Genomic DNA, 18510 nt, shown 5'->3' with positions numbered 1-18510 from the left:
ATTGACATGACCCAAACGTACATGCCATAAATCATTTGACTCAAGTAAGTAAGAAGAAGCTGAAATATTATTATTGTTTTCCACAACCATTACATTTAGATTGAAAAGGCCCTCGGTGAGGTAACCTTTTCCTATAAATATTTCATTCTTACTTATGACAACCTTGTTGGACACAAAAACGCACTTAAAACCATGCTTAACAAGAAGTCCAGTAGAGACTAAATTCTTTCTCATTTCGGGAACATGAAGGACATTGTTCAAAGTCATGACCTTGCCAGAAGTCATTTTCAAAAATATCTTCCCATATCCTTCAACTTTTGTTGTTGAAGCATTTCCCATATAAACTGTCTCTCCGGGTCCAGCAGGAGCATGAGTAGCAAAAGCTTCTCTAACTGCACAAACATGGCGAGTGGCTCCTGAATCAAACCACCACAGTTTAGGATTTCCCACCAAGTTACATTCAGAAAGCATGGCACACAAGTTATCAACATCATCATGCTTTACTACCATGTTTGCTTGACCCCTTTTCTTGTCTTTCTTCGGAGCACGACACTCCATAGATTTGTGTCCCATTTTCCCACAGTTGTAGCAGTTTCTACTGAACCGCTTCTTGCTTGGGTTGTATTTCGGACCAGAAGCCTTCTTCCTCTTTTTGTTATCTTCAACAATATTTGCTCCCATTATTGTTGAATTTCCATGGCCTCTCCTTTCAGTAGCTTTATTGTCCTCTTCGATTCTCAACCGAACAATGAGATCTTCAAGGGACATTTCCTTTCGTTTGTGTTTCAAATAATTTTTGAAGTCCTTCCACAACAGAGGCAACTTCTCAATCATTGCTGCTACTTGGAATGCTTCATTGATGACAAGACCTTCAGCAAGTAGATCATGAATAATCACTTGCAATTCCTGGACTTGGGTAATAACAGACTTGCTATCTACCATTTTGTAGTCCAAAAATTTTGCGGCAACGAATTTCTTCATCCCGGCATCTTCAGTTTTATATTTCTTTTCAAGCACATTCCACAATTCTTTTGATGTCTCCACGCCACTGTATACATTATACAGATTATCATCCAGTCCGCTAAGAATATAATTCTTGCATAAAAAATCAGAATGCTTCCACGCTTCAATCACGATAAAGCGTTCATTCTCTGGAGTTTTATCTGGCAGATCAGGAACATCTTCCTTGATGAACTTCTGTAGACATAACGTAGTTAAGTAGAAGAACATCTTCTGCTGCCAGCGCTTGAAATCAATCCCGGAAAATTTTCCGGGTTTTTCTGCCGATGCCAACGCCGGTGTTCGGCTTGTCGAAGGGTTGGCAGTCACCGTCGGAACAATTTGGTTTTTGCTTTTAGTCGTCATTTTTTTTTCTATAAAAGAATGACACAAACAAACGTTTAATAAACATTTTCAAACTGGAGTAAAAATTACGTAGATTTTAATCTCCAACAAAATGCCACGAAGGCTTTACTCTCCAAAACGAGAGTACACAAAACCACAAAGGTTTTAGTTTGCAGAATAATAAGAATAACACAAATACAGAAATAAATATTAAATTCCTTAAGATTGCTAGTCCCGCCAATATTGCTGTATTTATAAATAATAATTCTGTAAAATATAAGTTATCATAATGAAACAGTAATTAATTCGAGCCCACTGAATTCACAGTATTTTCTTAAGGAATTTAATTCCCTCCTAGTACCCAAGGTTATGGATTATTTCCTCCCAGGATAGAACGAATCACACACTGGTGTAGCGGTACTTCAAACCCCAGTGTTTCAGCGAACACAAAGTTCGGTAGCAAATCACACTTACAGTTGCTTTGTTTGAAGTTAAAACAATGCAGAACAAAGGAGTAGAAACTCAGAAAATCGTATGGAAATGCTGAGAGGAAGGAGTGCAATGTATAGCCAAAGTTGAGCATTTTCGTTTTCAATTTTTGTGTTGTGTGTCTTTCTTCAACAGCTGCTGCACATATTTATAGCAGTCAGCTTTGAAGATGAACGACCCTCCACCCTCCATGGTGGAGCATGCACTAGCTTGTTTGTGGAGCAAGCACTTGGCCATGGTGGGAAGAGCATTAGGCGGCTGCTATTGCAGCTGGTGGTCAATACACGGATTGGAACATATCCGTTACAAATGCGGATAATCTTACGTTAATATTTACTATTAACAAATAAATTTGGTCCAAAAAATTAATTAATCAATTGACCGAAGCCGAGCCGAGCGACGACGACGACGGCACGAGGCTTGCTTTCTTCTTAACTCTTTTAAGAGCTACAAGAAGAGCAATTATATATATACCCACCAAAAATCTTTTCCTCTTCCAATATGGGACAATATCTCATTGTCAAGAGGGAGAAACTTAAAATTTTACTCAAAAATTTTATTTTTCTTCCATTTTCCATTCACCCTCATTTTAAGACTATTTCATCTTAAATAACAAAAATCTCAACAATAATGACATAGAAAATTTTCATATACATCACCCAAGTTTCTACATGTTCAGCCATTAAACTGTTGCATATACATCACCCAAGTTTTTCTTTTTTAAATGTGAAAGCCACATTGGAGAAGTTTTTACAGATATGCCTCTAGCCCATGTAGTTAACAACAACAACAACAAAGCCAGTGAAATCTCACATGTGGGGTCGGGAGAGGGTAGTGTGTACGCAGTTCTTATCTCTACCTAGAGAAAGTAGAGAGGTTATTTCCGGTAGTCGTTCGGCTCAGAACTCTAGCCCATGTAGTTATATGCAGGAAACTAGTACTGTTTTCTGATATATAGCATAAATGCATTAGTTAGTGGCTCTCTGGGAACGTGGAAAGAAGCAGGTGCGGATTTAAGATTTGAAAATTAGCGGGACACCATTGCCTTTAATATAGACATGTCAAATGCTAGCCACAAAATTTTTTAATCTGTTCTGCAGTTTTTCTGTCTTGACAACCACATCATCCTAGTTTTTTTAAGAAATTAATTTACATTTCTGACTGCTCATGAACAGTAATAAAAAATGGCTAATACATTGTCACCACAATTTGACTTTGTTTTCATCCATGTAATGTCAACTTGGTCTTGCATCTTTCCTTGTGCATCCCCCTTAAATGATAAGTATGTGAAAGTTTAACCATAGGCTATTTTATATACAAGAATCTAGCAATTATGTACTAGCAACTTGTATTTTTTTGGGTTTCCCATCGGGTATACAATATTTCCATTGCGGTCCGATTAATTCAAATTCGTATCGGAACTGTCAAAGGTAACTTTATTCTCTTGACTCGAAACTAAAATCCTCTGGTTAAGGATGGAGAGATATTTAACCCCCCATTATAACTTTTGGTAGTAACTTGCGTGCAAAGGTGGATCCAAGATTTAAACTCTATGGGTTCAACTTTTAATATTTTTAGTATTGAACCCATTATATTTTTAAAGTTATGGGTTCATATCTACTATAAATTCTTACTCGCGTCGAAAGTTATAGGTTCAATTGAACTCCTCGCTGACACAGATCTGCCCCTTGCATGCCATTACTATATGAAAAATGGTGAAAACTGGAAAAAGCTTGTTCAGAAGGACTTGAGGATTGGATTTTCAGGACTCATCAGTATCCAATAGGAAGAGCATTCCAAGAATTTAGATGTATGTAAGAAGAAAAGTTCCTAAATAAATCATTGGCCTCTGTTTTAAATTTCAATGTCAATGCCCTGTGCTCTGCAAATTGTTCTTTGAACTTCTAGCCTGCTTTGTTACTACCATTATGTTTGTTTTATTACCTTTGAACTTTTGACTGCTTTGTTCCCTCCTTTTACTAGTACTTAGCTAATTGAAAGCACGGAAAATTTAACTAAGAACTACACAGTTAAAAAAAATCACATAAAATCTTCAGTCATTTACAACTTCACAAGGCCATCAAATAATCTAAAAAAAAAGTGACATCTTTTAAGAACTTCATTTTCCGGGAGCAAAGTTTGTGGCGTAAGCCCAGGCATTGTTGTTAACCGGGTCTGCAAGGTGGTCGGCAAGGTTCTCCAATGGACCCTTTCCGGTGACTATAGCTTGAACGAAGAACCCAAACATGGAGAACATGGCAAGTCTGCCATTCTTGATTTCCTTCACCTTAAGCTCAGCAAAAGCCTCTGGGTCTTCAGCAAGACCCAATGGGTCGAAACTGCCACCAGGGTAAAGTGGGTCAACAACCTCACCAAGAGGCCCACCAGCAACACGGTAACCTTCAATGGCTCCCATCAGTACAACTTGGCAAGCCCAAATGGCCAAGATGCTTTGTGCATGGACCAAACTTGGGTTGCCCAAGTAGTCAAGTCCACCTTCACTAAAAATCTGGGATCCAGCCTTGAACCATACGGCCTCACCGAACTTGACACCGTTACGAGCTAAGAGTTCGGGGAAGACACAACCAAGAGCTCCAAGCATGGCCCATCTGCAGTGAATCACCTCCAACTCGCGGTTCTTAGCAAAAGTTTCTGGATCAGCTGAAAGTCCAGCAGTGTCCCATCCATAATCACCAGGGAACTCACCAGTCAAGTAACTTGGAGCCTCACCAGAGAATGGACCCAAGTACTTGACACGGTCAGGACCATACCATGGGCTACCAGAAGAGACAGGCTTGGCTTTGCTAGCAGTCTTCCTCATTGTAGCTTTCCCATTTCCAGTAATTTCAGAGGAAGATGGTGAGAGTTTCACTGCCTTTCCAACAAAAGAAGAGGAAGAGAGAGCCATTGTAGAAATAAAATGAAATACTATTGAATGCAGCTACTACTACGCAGAGAATATTTGATTTGTGGTTTGAGTTTCATAGGCTTGCACTAAATGTATATAAATGACTTCAAAGGACCAAAGTCCTTATCCTAGAATATCATTATCTGCTTTCTGATTGGTGTATAACAATTTTGTTAACTTTTCTGCGTTTCATGTCCATTTGGCTAAGTTCTGCACCGTTAAACATGACTAGATTTTTTAGATACATATCTTAATCAAAATATCGAACCTAGATTTTCTCTCTTACAGCCAATGCAAAGTTGCCACGTATGTTTGTGGATTCTTGAAATATCCGCTTGACCAGATCCTAAGAGTAACTCATGGCCATGCAATATTGTCATGCAAAACCTATTAATATGGGCGTTTACATCAAATCCATAGAAACATAATATTTGTTTATATATAAATATTTATTACTTAATCATAATATATTTTATTAGTTTAGCATAAACACCCAATGTGAATAATTATTTACCCTCATTTGACTCTAGAGTCAATTCATACAAAATTAACTAAGAGGTAAACACTATAACCTTTCTTTCAAGTAACCTTCCGAAATTATTGGAGGAATGAGTTATAAGCCATCTTTAATAACTAAAGTTTAGAACTTAATCCATTATTAGCACAAATTTGGTTTGCATCAATTAACTGAAATCATCAACGATTAGAGGCGGAGCCAGTATTTGAAATTTATAGGTTCTGAATTTGCCACACATAACCCATAACTCGTCTTAGTTATTGGGCTCGCAATTAAATTTTTATATATATTTAATGAATTTTCTAGTACAAATATAATATTTAATTAAAAATAATTGGGTTCTGCCGAACTCATACCTTATAGGCCAGCTCTGCCTCTGTCAAAGATATATATTTTAGTTGCGTGGAGCTTTTAGTTAGAAGAGTCTGATATTTAAAGGGATGAACAAAGAGAGATAGATAATGAGAGAGAAGAGAACTTAATTGCGTTAAGCAAATTCGAGATACATTTAATCCCAAAATGTATAGCGGAATAACCCACATAATCTCTTGAACCAAACGGAAAGGGCCTTATCATAATTTAGGTAAAAATAGCACGGGTTAGTCAATTTTCGGACAAGTAATTGAAAAATAGTCAACGTTTGCAAAGTCATTAAAAAATAGTCATTATTTTGCTGCAACACGGAAAGTTCCAGCATAATATACTGGAGATTGACGCACATGTGTATGAACTTACAGCATATTATGCTGGAACTCAACACACGGAAAGTTTCAACATAATATACTGGAGTTTGGAGCGGTACATGTGTATAAACTTCCAGCATATTATGTTGAACTAGTATATTATACTGGAATTCCAATATATTATGCTGGATTATTTTCCGGATTTTGAACAGTATTTTCGTTCATATTTATCTTTACATGAAAAGCGACTAAAATTCGATTACTTTTGAAACTATGGCTATTTTTCAATTATCACTTGTAAATCTGACTATTTTTGAATTTCACCCGCAATTTAGAGAATGTTATGTGTTATAATCAAATTAATAAATTCGTTTTTAAACAGTTGATCTGTTGTCTGATAACAATTTGATATATATAGCTAGTATAAGTTTGCTGGAATATTCAAGAAAATCCATGCAGATGAATCCATACAATTACGTACTAAAAGAGCAGAATAAGACAAAATATTTAACTATATATTTAAGTACATAATATCATACATTCTCCTTTGGAACCTGAGGAAGAAGCAGAATCAATCTTTTCTAAAGAAACAAACAAACAAAAGGAAAAAAATAAAGAAAATTCATACAATAAAAAACAAGGAAAACGAAAACGGATAGCACACCCTCCACGTACCTAGCAGTTTAAACTTCGGTGACTATCAAAAATATCAAAAAGTTATTTCTCGATTAAAGTCATACACTAGTTATAAAAAAAAATTTAAGATTATCTTTTTTGTAATTAAATATTCAAAAGTGCTTTTTAAAAATATTGCTAAATATAATCTCTTTATTAAATTCTGCAAAAAGTACTACTCAAACTAAATGATTTGACAATCATTTGGATCTCATTGCCTACTGCATCATATGGATAAAAAGTATTATTCTCTGCATGCTTCACATTTATCTAGCCCATATATCAATACAGATAACTAATATGTCTATATCAAGCATTTAAAAGCAGAATTTCTGAATGTAATCGTAATAGTAATTATAACAGGGAAAGCAATCTATCCATGTTACTTATATAAAAAATAAAAGAGAATAACATATATCTAAGTTAGTTTAAACAATGTTTGGATATGAATTTCAATTGAAAATAAAACTAAAGTATTGTAAATCAATATTTCAGTTTAAATATTTCTCAAATTAGTTTCTCATCTTCAAATCAAAATTTTGGATTAAATTATAAAATAAATATCAATTTATAAATAATATTTCAAATTGTACTTGAAATAATGAAGAAAGTTACCAAAATCAAAAATTGTAAAGAAGGGAGGAAGTACAAAAAAAATAAAAGAACAAAAAAGAAACACCAAAAGTTACAAAAAAGGTATATATAGAGAGAGAAAAAGAAAAAAAAATCATAAAAGAGAGAGATTTTTATATATTTAGAAAATATTTTTAGTTGTTTTTAAAAATAATAATCGTATATATATATATATATATATATATATATATATATATATATATATATAATTTTTATATATAATTTTAAATATTATAGACATAAAATATAAATATTTTATATGCTTTTGATTAGCGAAATTATTTCGATCTATCGGATAATTTTGTTTTTTGCCCTCTTATATTAACTATACTCTTATTATTAAAGAGAGAAAAGCAATTTAATAGGGGTTTTTCACCCCAAAAAAAAACAAAAAACAAAAAACAAAAAACAAAAAACAAAAATAAAATCAAAACTTCCTCTCATTAGATATCTCCTCTTCGCCGCGGATTCTTTTCACCTTTCACCACTAGAAGAAAAAAAAGCCATAACCGAAGCCGTCAATTCAAAATTCAACTGCAAAATTGATTGTATTTCCAATTGAAATAGATCTACTGGAGTAGAATACACTTCTCTGTTTTTCTGTTTACTGTTTTACATAGAGAGAGAAAGAGAGTAAAGGAGGATGAGTAGTAGCAGAGGAAAAAACAGTAGTAGTAAAAATGGAGGAGGAATTGGAGTAGAATCAATAATACCAGGAGGTTCAAAAAAGATGGTACAAAGTTTAAAGGAAATTGTTAATTTCTGTACTGAAGCTGAGATCTATGCTGTGCTCAAAGATTGTAATATGGACCCTAACGAAGCCGTCAATAAGCTTCTTTCTCAAGGTTAAAACTAAACTCTTTTTAGTATTTTTTTTTTGTAATTAATTTTATGGGTATTTGAGTATTTTTTGGTTCTTTAGTATTGTGTTCATGCATTTTTTCAGTTTTCAGATTATACAGTAAAGAAACTTCTTTTCTTGAATATTATAGTAACAATTATGTTAAACATATATATAGTACCTAAGCTCTTTATTTTCTTCTTTTGTAATTAATTTCTGGGTATTAGGGATATTTTGGGTTTTTAGTTTTGTGTGCATGCAATTTTACAGTTTTCAGATTATATACTAAAGTAACCGCTTTTCTTTTCCAGTTTTCTTTGAGAATTGTAGTAGCAATTATGTTAAAAATATATGCTTTGTTTGAAATACATACACACAGGTAGGTATGGGGTCGTAAGAGTAAGTGGATAAAGAAAAGAAGAATAAATTATTTCTCTTTTTATGCTTTGGAAATTTCTATCTTTGTTTGATTCATTTGTGGTGTCCTGTGTCCTGAGTTTAATGTTCTTTGTAGTCAAGCTTTTGTCTAAGAAAGAAAAATTAATATAATGGATTCTTGTATATCCGTGAAGTTTCTGTATTTGTAATGCTCCATAATTTTTATTATGGAGAAATATCAATTTGGTCAATACAAGATTTGATTTTATGGTAGCCCAAGCCTTGGTGGACAGAGTTACCCGCTACCTATAGGTGGGAGGTAGCAGGTACCCCGTGGAATTAGTCGAGATGCGTGCAAGTTAGCCCGGACACCACAGCTATAGAAAAAAAAAGATTTGATTTGATGGCGTGCATATTGAAAAAATCTCAGAAGAACTTTCGGTGTAAATTATGTTCGGCACGATCCTTGACTCGTCCTTATGTTTTACAGACCGGTTAGACGGCTACCTTTTCACTTGTATTTTCTGAGGTATTTGTGGATTTCCAATCTTATTGTTAATTAGTGTAGGAGCTAAATCAGTGATTTGTGAGCCATTACAAATTTGTACGCGTCAGTCAGATGAGAGGTTGCATTCTGATACTATTTATAAATGCCGTACTTGAACATAATTTAGAACTTATCTTGAGATAACATAGGCTGCCTTTGAGATTGAGCAAGAATCAAGTGTTGGGCGCTGAAAACGCATTAGATTGATTCTTCTGGTGATTTCAGCACTATTGCAATACCTAAGCTGCAGAAAATTTGAACTTCTGTAATTCTGTTGCTAGTCATGTTCTTCCTATGCTCGGTAATAGTTACTTAAACTCACATCTTTGTAGTTATCATGCTAAAAACTGTGTTACTATTTTGTCAATCTTCCTTGCTTGAATAAGTTGATATTTCTTATCACCTTCTAATTTGATGTTTATTAATTGGCTAGATACTTTTCATGAGGTGAAGAGCAAACGAGAAAAGAGAAAAGAGGTTTGTAATCATTACTAAAGCATAAACTCCAAACCAATTTATTTCTTGAATTCTTTAAACTTTTATATCGTTAGAGTCCTGCTTTCTATATTGTTGATGTTCTAACTTTTCCTTTTATTTGATATATGCTGGTATAATCTTGGGGGCACGACATTACACATCCCATTTGATACGTAGCAATATTTTTTTGAAGCGTAGCTTGCTTATAACTGACCTTGAAAAAGTGCTTTTAATGGGTTGTTATGTTGCTTGCTCAAATAGCTGTTCATATCTGTCACTTTACTTCTGTTCATCTTTGGTTCAGAATAAGGATACAACTGAGTCTAGGTCCTGGGTTTCTAGTAGCACGTCAAGCCGTGGCAGCAGGACTGGTGCGGAACGATATGTTGGGCGTGGCGGGTCAGGTATATGCATGTTAATGCACAGTTTCTGAAAGAGAAATTGCTTACTAGATTTCTCGTTTGTTAATTTCCTGTCTAAGGATCAAGTGACCCAACTTGATGGCAAGGTCGACCATTTGGATGGATTAAGTTTAAATTGTGTTTAATTTGTTGTGTTGTCTGATACTGGATCATTTTGCTTTGTAACCAACTTTGACAGAGTCTACCAAGCCTGCTCCTGCTTACAGAAAGGAAAGTGGATCACATACAAACAACTTCTCTTCAACCCCTGGAGTTGTAGGAAGTAACATAGATAGGAGACCAACCGCCGTCAGGTTAGTATTGTTGTCTTGTTAAAAGGTTTAGATTTTTCACAAGATGATCAGTTGCTTTCAGATACTGTCGGTGTAACAGTGTATTAATCCATCGATCCCTGCAGCATGGTCCATTAAGTTTGTCAATGTCTCTTTTGCACTAACGAGAAGTTCTTATCATAATAAAGCTATTTTTGAACAACCAGATTTAATTAGTGGTAATAATCTTTAATTGCTGAATCAAATTATCAAGTTGAATATACTCATAAGAAAATTATTTCTTGTAATCTATCCTTTTAACCATGCATGTTAAGTTGTTCAAACTATTTTTGGGGATGTTTGGCTAGTTTTTGATTTTCCTTTTTATGCTTTTGAATTGTGTTACAGTGATGCTGCTGGAAATGAAAGTAAAAAATTGACACCAGCGGCAGTTGATGGTCATTCAGCTGCTTCACAGCTTTCTTCTGGATATCAACCTACTTGGGGCGGGGTGCCAGGTCAAGTATCAATGGCTGATATTGTGAAAATGGGTAGGCCACAGAGTAAAGTGCCAAGTTTACCTAACGTATCTCACCGTACTACTATTGGTGTCAACCAAAACGATGTTCGGGCACCACCTCCTTATGGTGCATCACATCATAATGTGCAGTTTTCTGATGATCATATGAAGGTTCACGAGGTACATCAGGAACCAGGGGATTATTCATCTCAGCTGCTATCTGCGAACGATGAATGGCCGTTAATTGAGCAGCCATCAGCTGCGAGCCAGCCTGCTGTCTTGGAGCCTCCCACTGATTTCGTGCAACATCCTGATCCATCTGACGTGTCATTTGACAGAATTGATCGTCAAACTGAAATTGACGAGGCACAAGGGGGAGATGACAGTGCTAATGAAGATCTCGGTAGTTCTCTCTCCAGTAGAAAGTTGCAGGAGGATAATGCTGATAGTGCTTCTCTCGATGACAATGACCTCTACCAATATCAACACCAGAATCACACTTTTGAGCATCAACAAGGTGAATATATGTGTGTTTTGGTTTGGCATGAGATATGCATTTCATCATTTAACATATTAATCTCATTGTTTTAGTTTAATTGAAGTGGAATTGGTTGGTGTTTTAGCATCGTTAGATGTAGATCTGTTTATCTGCGTAAATTGGAAGATAGAATTAGTAGAAAGTGATGGATGTTCATCTTAACGGTCTGCAGACTTGGGGGTTGTTTGGTTCAGAAACAAGTTATGCAGGAATTGTACGCATCAATTGTAATGTATGTATTGTTTTGGAAGGAATAGTAATATAGGGATTGTGGATTATTTCTTGTTGAATGTTTGGGTTGATATATTACATATTAGTGTACAGTGTATGCTCTAAAATATTTGTTACTTTGTAAACAAAATTAAAAATTTCTTACTATTATGAGGGTTAGTTTGATCATTTTAGCATTTTAATCCATGTATTACTAATACCCGCAATCTTATTCCTCATTCTATCCCGCACAAAATAATACATAGATGCCCGCATAACTTTTGCAGGTATTATTTATGAAAAAACAAAAAGGACACATTGTATTAATTAATATTACTGATATCTATTTGGAGATCAAAATCTCCTCAAATCCCAACCGAACAATGTATAAACTTATGTTGAATTATATGTGGAGATTATATGTCTTAAACTCCCAGCCAAACGGCCCTTTAATGTACTACTTTACTGCCATCTTTATCTAATGCTAACATTGCGACAGTCTGTTTGTCTTATCTACTACCGATGGATATGTAGCATATCAGAAACCTAATTGTTTTAGATTGTTGGTACAACAGTAGTTGTGCCATTCAAATATTTTAATGTACTGCTCTTTTTTATATAAGAATGTTCTTTATCTTGTGGCAGTTGAAGATGTTAACGCCTTAGCTTCTTCAGTCGCTACGAACTTGCAACAACTAAGTATAGAGGACGATCGGGGTTTTCCATCTGATGGAGATGGTCCATCCGTTTTGATTCCAGACCATCTTCAAGTTCAAACAGCGGACTGCTCACACCTAAGTTTTGGTAGCTTTGGTGGTGTGTCCTTTTCTGGATCACATGCCTCTGCCCCTGCGAAAACTAGCTTGGAAGAAGCACCAAAGGATGCGGATAGTTCTTCAGTTGGGCACTTGGGCACCAGGTTTGTAAATCTGTTAAATCGATCACATCTTTGTTTCTACTAAAATGATGATTTAGTATGTTTTTCCATCTAAAATTTATACACAACGCTCTCTTTATCAATATTTGAAAGTGATATTGCTTTAGTAAAAAAAGATATTTTTCCTGTGTATAGATGTACAAAACAAGAGAGATCTGTGCAAAGCATAGGGAAAGGCTAGTTCTTTAATTTTTAAATTACATTATTTTGCAGGGCTTCTGAATACTATGGTGATGAAACTCTCAGAAATGAGTCTGATAGTAATTTATTCCATAGAACTAATGCAAGTTCTGGAAACTACGATTTGCCATCTGCTGCACAACCAGAATCTCTGAAAGCAGAAACTAGTGAGCATGGGCATCAATACTCCTATCCGTCCTCTGCTGCTAGCTATTCATACGAAAGTGCTCAACAATTGAATGCAGCATTTAGCCAGCCACAGACAAGTTCTCATATGCAGAGTCTTGCTCCTTTTTCAAATGTGAGTAAGAAAACCTTTTCTGCCTTTTGTTCAGGATGTAAAATGGTTTCCTGTTCTCTCCTTGGGATACATTTCCTGTTGTTTGCAAAAAAAATTCCAAATATTAAAACTTCCAAGTTTGAAGATGACTTTAGTTTAAGTGTATTCGGCGAGTGAGGCAAGGAATTGCAATTGTGTTAGATATTTAGTTATGAGTGGCGTTGAGGAAAGGAATTGCTGCATCAGGAGTTGCAAAATTGGCAGTTGCTATTTTGTTAATATTTGAGTTACAAGCGGCATTTTGATGTGGAGCTTAGTTAGCTTTGTATTCTGCAATCTGCCTTTTTACTCATTGGATGATATTTTAAGAGTTTTGAAAGAATGGAATAGACTTATCTGGCTGTTAAACTTTCTTTTCTAGTGGAGAGATGCATGTATAACGAAAAGTTTTGCATGGTTCTGTGACCTCTCTGGTTAGGTGTTCCGTTACCCTTGAGAGCTTTGGTATACATGTTCTATGTTGGAAGTAAAGACTTAAACCGTTGAAATCATATGCATACTTCTCTTGCACTCTGGTGTGATCCTTTTACCTGAAAATATGAAAATAATGCATTGAGGTGTATTGTACATTTAAGGAAAAAAACTTCTGCATGTCTCTGGATAACTGCTTTGATAAGGAGTCACCGGCTTACTTAATTTTTTTTGATAACCGTGGTGTCCGGGCCAGCTTGCGGGCTCTTCGACTAATTTCATTGTATACCTTCTACCTCTCACCAGCAAGCAACGGGTACTAGGTAACTCTATCCACCAAGGCAGATGAGAAGAAATCACCTAGTGTTTCTGCCTCTGTTGGGATTTGAGCCTGAGACCTCACGTTCTCAACCCACTAGGCCACACCCTAGGGCGTGAGTCACCATCTTACTTATTTTGAAGTTTAACTTTGTAATATTATAAAATTCAAGTAATGAACTGAGGTCTGGGTCTGATCTTGTCACATAAACTTACTCAGCCTTTACTCTTTACTTTTTTGGCGTTTGGTGGAAAAGAAAAGTACTTTAGTCCTTGTAAGTCTTCTTTGCTGTGTAAAGTCGCTCATATTTGTGGCTCCTTTGTGATGGGGAGACACATAATATCAGCAGTGTTTCATTCTCTTTAATTTGTATTTCAAGTGCTTAATGTAAGTTTGGTGTTTGCTAGCTTTTAACTAATATATATTCTAACATATAATAGCATTAATTCTCTCGAGTCTTGGCCCTCAGTGATTACGAATCCCAAGTAGCCAGATTATTTGTTAACTTTTGTGAAGGTGTATAGTGTTTGGTGCACTTTGATGGATAAATATTTTATTAAAGAAAAATGTTCCAAGTAGCGGAATATCTGCAATGCCCCCAACAGAGCAGTAAAGAAGCACGTCATTTATCAAAAAATTACTAGAGGAGCATGTTAATGAGATCTGAGTTACCATTTTATCTGCCGTAGAATAGTATCTGTTGCTCTACCTAATTTTCTCTCTTACTAATTTATTCGAGTAGGTCTACACAAATTCTTTACAGAGTACCTTGTTGGCTGGTAACGTTCATCCTGGTCGAGAGTCGGAGCTTTCTTATTCACCTTATCCAACAACACAAGCAATGCCAACAAAATATGGCAACTCAGTTTCATCAATCAGTGGCGCAACAATTTCCATGCCTGAGGTAATGTGTCTGCCTGTATCCAATAGATATTTCACAGTATACTTCGATTATCCATCCAATTTTTTCTCCCTTTGCTCTTGTTTCATTGGTGCGTCATAGTTGATTGTGTTGTGTTTCCGCAGGCTTTGAAGACAGTTGGTTTTTCATCAGCACAGCCTACTCAGCAGCAGATGCTTTCTGGAACTAGCGTCCCCGCCGGACCTGCCGTACCGCAACATCTAACTGTACACCCATATGCTCAACCAACTGTTCCACTAGGACCATTTGCCAACATGATTAGTTATCCCTTTATGCATCAGAACTATCCATATATGCCGTCTGCATTCCAACAAGCATTTCCTGGTAACAGCACTTATCATCAGTCGCTTGCGGCAATGCTCCCCCAATATAAGAATAGTGCTTCTGTCGACAGTTTGCCGCAGTCTGCCAGTATTCCTTCTGGATATGGTGCTTTCGGAAATACAACTGCTATCCCGGGGAACTTCCCAATCAACCCCGCTGCTGCTCCTTCTGGCACTAACTTAAGTTACGATGACGTATTGAGCTCTCAGTACAAGGATACCAATCATTTGATGTCTCTTCAGCAGGTAACCTGTTCTTTTTTACAAGCACAACTATTCCTATCGACCCCCCCCCCCCCCCCCACACACACACACACACTAAAAAAAAAAAACCCAAAACAAAAGTAGCTACCTTGTGTCATTTTGGCGGTGTGCAATTAGTAACTTCTACTGTGAAAGTGTGTATAATTCCTTTTGTTGCAAGTATAGAAGAAAAGTAGACTTAATAAATATAGAAAAAGGTCATACCTACCCCAGTACTTTTTGTAAAGGTTTACAGTTACCCTCCTTTTACAGTTTGACTCGCTAGTGTCCTTGCGTTTAATCTTTTGGGTTACAAATATCCTTACTTACTAACAGGGACTTGGTTATCACTAATTAGTCCCAAATTTTTTTTATGAGCACCTGAGTTGGCGACGTGGCCTTTTTTGAATTTTGTTTGGTTAATTACATTTGTCAAGTTCTACCTTGGGTGGTTGGCACGAAACTTAGAAATGCAGTGTAATGTCCCTGGTTCTATCTGCGCTGTCTTTCAGCACTGCGTATCGCCCTCCTTTATTTGACACTCTTTTATTTCAGAGTGAGAATTCAGCTTTGTGGCATCATGGACTTGGTTCAAGAACAATTTCAGCTGTTCCTGCCAACACGTACTATGGCTTTCAGGGACAAAATCAGCAAACGGCTGGTGGATTTAGGCAAGGTCAGCAGCCGTCACAGAGCTATGGATCTTTGGGGGGTTACCCACATTTCTACAATTCTCAGGCTGGTATCTCATTGGATCAACAGCAGCAACAAAACCTTCAGGATGCAGCGTCGTTGGCTGGTTCTCAAGGTCAGCCGAAGCAATCTCAACAACAGCTATGGCAAAACGGCTACTAATCTTGCTGCCTCCTTGTTTTATTGGGGTCTTGTAACGAGTGTGAAAGTGGCCTTTCGAGCAATTTCTGTGGAAATAACCATCCTTCATGATCCACGAAGGGACTTGACCGGCTACTGCCCTGTGCTATGAGGCTGCACTTTACGTGTTTATCCTCAGAGTTAAATGTAACGTAGGAATGTCTGAGCTAACGCAGTGCTAGTTGGCGCGTTTGTTTCTCTTAACTCTTGTTACACAGTTAACCCCCTTTCGCTGTTTTCTCATCTATAGTTAGAAGTTGTGTTCTGTTTCCCACTAGTAATCTACTCCCTTCGTTCCAGTTTATACGAATATATTTCCTTTTTGGTTAGTTTCAAAAAGCATGACCCATTTTATATTTGGAAATAATTTAGCATAAACTTCCAATTCAAAAGAAACTTTTATAACCACAAATACTCTGGATCCCTTTTTGACTTGTTTAGGATCACATATACAATAAGTCTTTATTTTTTCTTATAAATCTCATGCATAGTTAAACAAGTTGATATAAATTGGATCGGAGGGAGTATTACCATCTGCTTTCTGCTTTGCTGTCCAGTAAATTTTTGCTCATAAATGGGATGAAATATTGGGAAGGTTAATGTGGGTTGTACTGATCTTTATATAGTACGATCGGTTTCTCTATAACAATATCTTTATATAATAATCATTCAATATAAAAGTAAGTTTTGTTTTGGAACCGATTTTTATGTTATGTTATAATATAATGCAAGGTCAAAAATATAGATGATTAGTACCTCCTAAGTTTTCAAGGAAAAACATTGTGAATCCAAACTAAAATCGTTTGCAGAATTAGGTGACCAAAATTGAAGCAAGGAAAGGGTATTTGCTATGTGAAGAAAGATATGATATTAATGCTAGATGAGATAAAGTTTATGTTCTATGTATTTACGATGCGAAAAATATTTATACAATCATATTATTTTTAAGATAATAATAGGTAAATCTCTTGGTAAGCCTCAATTAGTAACATGGAAAAATGATAATTAACCTTTAACATATGATAAAATTTATTGATAGAGTAAAATAAACAACAAAGACCTGTTCTTTGGACATTCTTTTGTTCTGTATTTTCACTACCATTTTAAATCGCTAAGCACTTTGAAATCACAAAGAAGTACAATATTAAAGATTGGAACTGCAATAAAGAATATGATAGATTCACATGCTCGTCATTAATTAATCCAAATCAATTTACACCACATTACAATCTCTTTAATGAACCCATAACCCAGAATGCTAAAAATAAACTCTGACCCTTCTTTGGGTTCATCACTCACAAGCTACATACTTAGTCTCACACTACTTGAAGATTAGAGATCAACTTTTGTTAAATTCACTTTCCGGGAACAAAGTTTGTGGCATAGGCCCAAGCATTGTTGTTAACTGGGTCTGCAAGATGGTCAGCAAGGTTCTCCAATGGACCTTTTCCGGTAACGATAGCCTGAACGAAGAATCCAAACATGGAGAACATAGCAAGTCTGCCATTCTTGATCTCCTTTACCTTGAGCTCAGCAAAAGCCTCTGGATCTTCAGCAAGACCCAATGGGTCGAAACTGCCACCAGGGTAAAGTGGGTCAACAACCTCACCGAGAGGTCCACCAGCAACACGGTAACCCTCAACTGCTCCCATCAACACGACTTGGCAAGCCCAGATGGCCAAGATGCTTTGAGCGTGGACCAAACTTGGGTTACCCAAGTAGTCAAGTCCACCCTCGCTGAAAATTTGGGATCCAGCCTTGAACCATACAGCTTCACCGAACTTGATACCATTACGGGCCAAGAGTTCAGGGAAGACACAACCAAGAGCTCCAAGCATGGCCCATCTGCAGTGGATCACTTCCAATTCACGGTTCTTGGCAAATGTTTCTGGGTCAGCTGAAAGTCCAGCAGTGTCCCACCCGTAGTCACCAGGGAACTCACCGGTCAAGTAGCTTGGAGACTCGCCAGAGAATGGTCCCAAGTACTTGACGCGGTCAGGACCATACCATGGGCTGCCAGAAGAGACAGGCTTGGCCTTGCTAGCAGTCTTCCTCATGGTGACTTTTCCATTTCCCGTGATTTCAGAGGAAGATGGTGAGAGTTTCACCGCCTTTCCGGCAAAAGAAGGGGAAGAGAGAGCCATTGTAGAAGCAGCCATGGTTTAGCAAGGAGAAGTAAGTGTTTTTTTGATGGCTGAAGTAATAGAGATGTTAGCTGTGGTGATGTAGTCCGTTGGGCTTAAATATTTATATAGGGAGTGAGTGAAAGAGTTCTTATCTTATGATATCTCTATCTACAATTTCATTGGATTTCAAGATTTCACTAGCATTAGTTCTTGTCGACTTGGCATGTTGTATTCCACCAATCTTTCCAAGATTTTACTACAAAAATATGTGGCTTTAAATTGCAAACTGTCCTATAAGCTGGTCTGGCAAAATTATATTGCACACTGTCTTGTGGTTTTACCTGGTAAATCTTACAGTTTTTCTTCTGTGGGTCTGTTTGATATTGCCATGCATGTATCACTT

At 36.5% G+C, this 18510-nt stretch overlaps 3 protein-coding genes across 3 annotated transcripts; 1 reads left to right on the top strand and 2 right to left on the bottom strand.

The window, feature by feature from the left end:
- Positions 1-3856: 3856 nt before the first annotated feature.
- Positions 3857-4814, bottom strand: LOC104105051 (chlorophyll a-b binding protein 40, chloroplastic-like). Its single transcript, XM_009613282.4, has one exon. It carries the CDS (start codon positions 4739-4741, stop codon positions 3953-3955), a length of 789 nt encoding a protein of 262 aa, XP_009611577.1. The 5' UTR covers positions 4742-4814; the 3' UTR covers positions 3857-3952.
- A 2888-nt stretch (positions 4815-7702) lies between these two features.
- LOC104110515 (uncharacterized) lies at positions 7703-16258 on the top strand. The gene is made up of 10 exons (XM_009620031.4): positions 7703-8094; positions 9449-9492; positions 9797-9896; positions 10093-10207; positions 10574-11202; positions 12079-12352; positions 12584-12851; positions 14363-14524; positions 14647-15111; positions 15664-16258. Exons 1-10 carry the CDS (start codon positions 7893-7895, stop codon positions 15961-15963), a joined length of 2559 nt encoding a protein of 852 aa, XP_009618326.1. The 5' UTR covers positions 7703-7892; the 3' UTR covers positions 15964-16258.
- Positions 16259-17151: 893 nt separating this feature from the next.
- On the bottom strand, positions 17152-18221 carry LOC104110516 (chlorophyll a-b binding protein 40, chloroplastic-like). Its single transcript, XM_009620034.4, has one exon. The coding sequence runs from the start codon at positions 18138-18140 to the stop codon at positions 17337-17339; it is 804 nt and encodes a 267-aa protein (XP_009618329.1). The 5' UTR covers positions 18141-18221; the 3' UTR covers positions 17152-17336.
- Positions 18222-18510: the final 289 nt, after the last annotated feature.

This window comes from Nicotiana tomentosiformis, chromosome 9 (genome assembly GCF_000390325.3).
Source record: "Nicotiana tomentosiformis chromosome 9, ASM39032v3, whole genome shotgun sequence".
Lineage (NCBI taxonomy): Eukaryota > Viridiplantae > Streptophyta > Magnoliopsida > Solanales > Solanaceae > Nicotiana > Nicotiana tomentosiformis.
Note: the sequence above shows the minus strand (reverse complement) of the source record. Positions and strands in the feature narration are given on the sequence as shown.

Bases quoted from the DNA above. Each gene is read 5' to 3' on its own strand.
- LOC104110516 (XM_009620034.4), bottom strand. From the start codon at position 18,140: ATGGCTGCTTCTACAATGGCTCTCTCTTCCCCTTCTTTTGCCGGAAAG.
- LOC104110515 (XM_009620031.4), top strand. From the start codon at position 7,893: ATGAGTAGTAGCAGAGGAAAAAACAGTAGTAGTAAAAATGGAGGAGGA. The intron at 10,208-10,573 runs GTTAGTATTGTT...ATTGTGTTACAG, and splicing joins AGGAGACCAACCGCCGTCAG to TGATGCTGCTGGAAATGAAA. The intron at 12,353-12,583 runs GTTTGTAAATCT...ATTATTTTGCAG, and splicing joins GTTGGGCACTTGGGCACCAG to GGCTTCTGAATACTATGGTG.
- LOC104105051 (XM_009613282.4), bottom strand. From the start codon at position 4,741: ATGGCTCTCTCTTCCTCTTCTTTTGTTGGAAAGGCAGTGAAACTCTCA.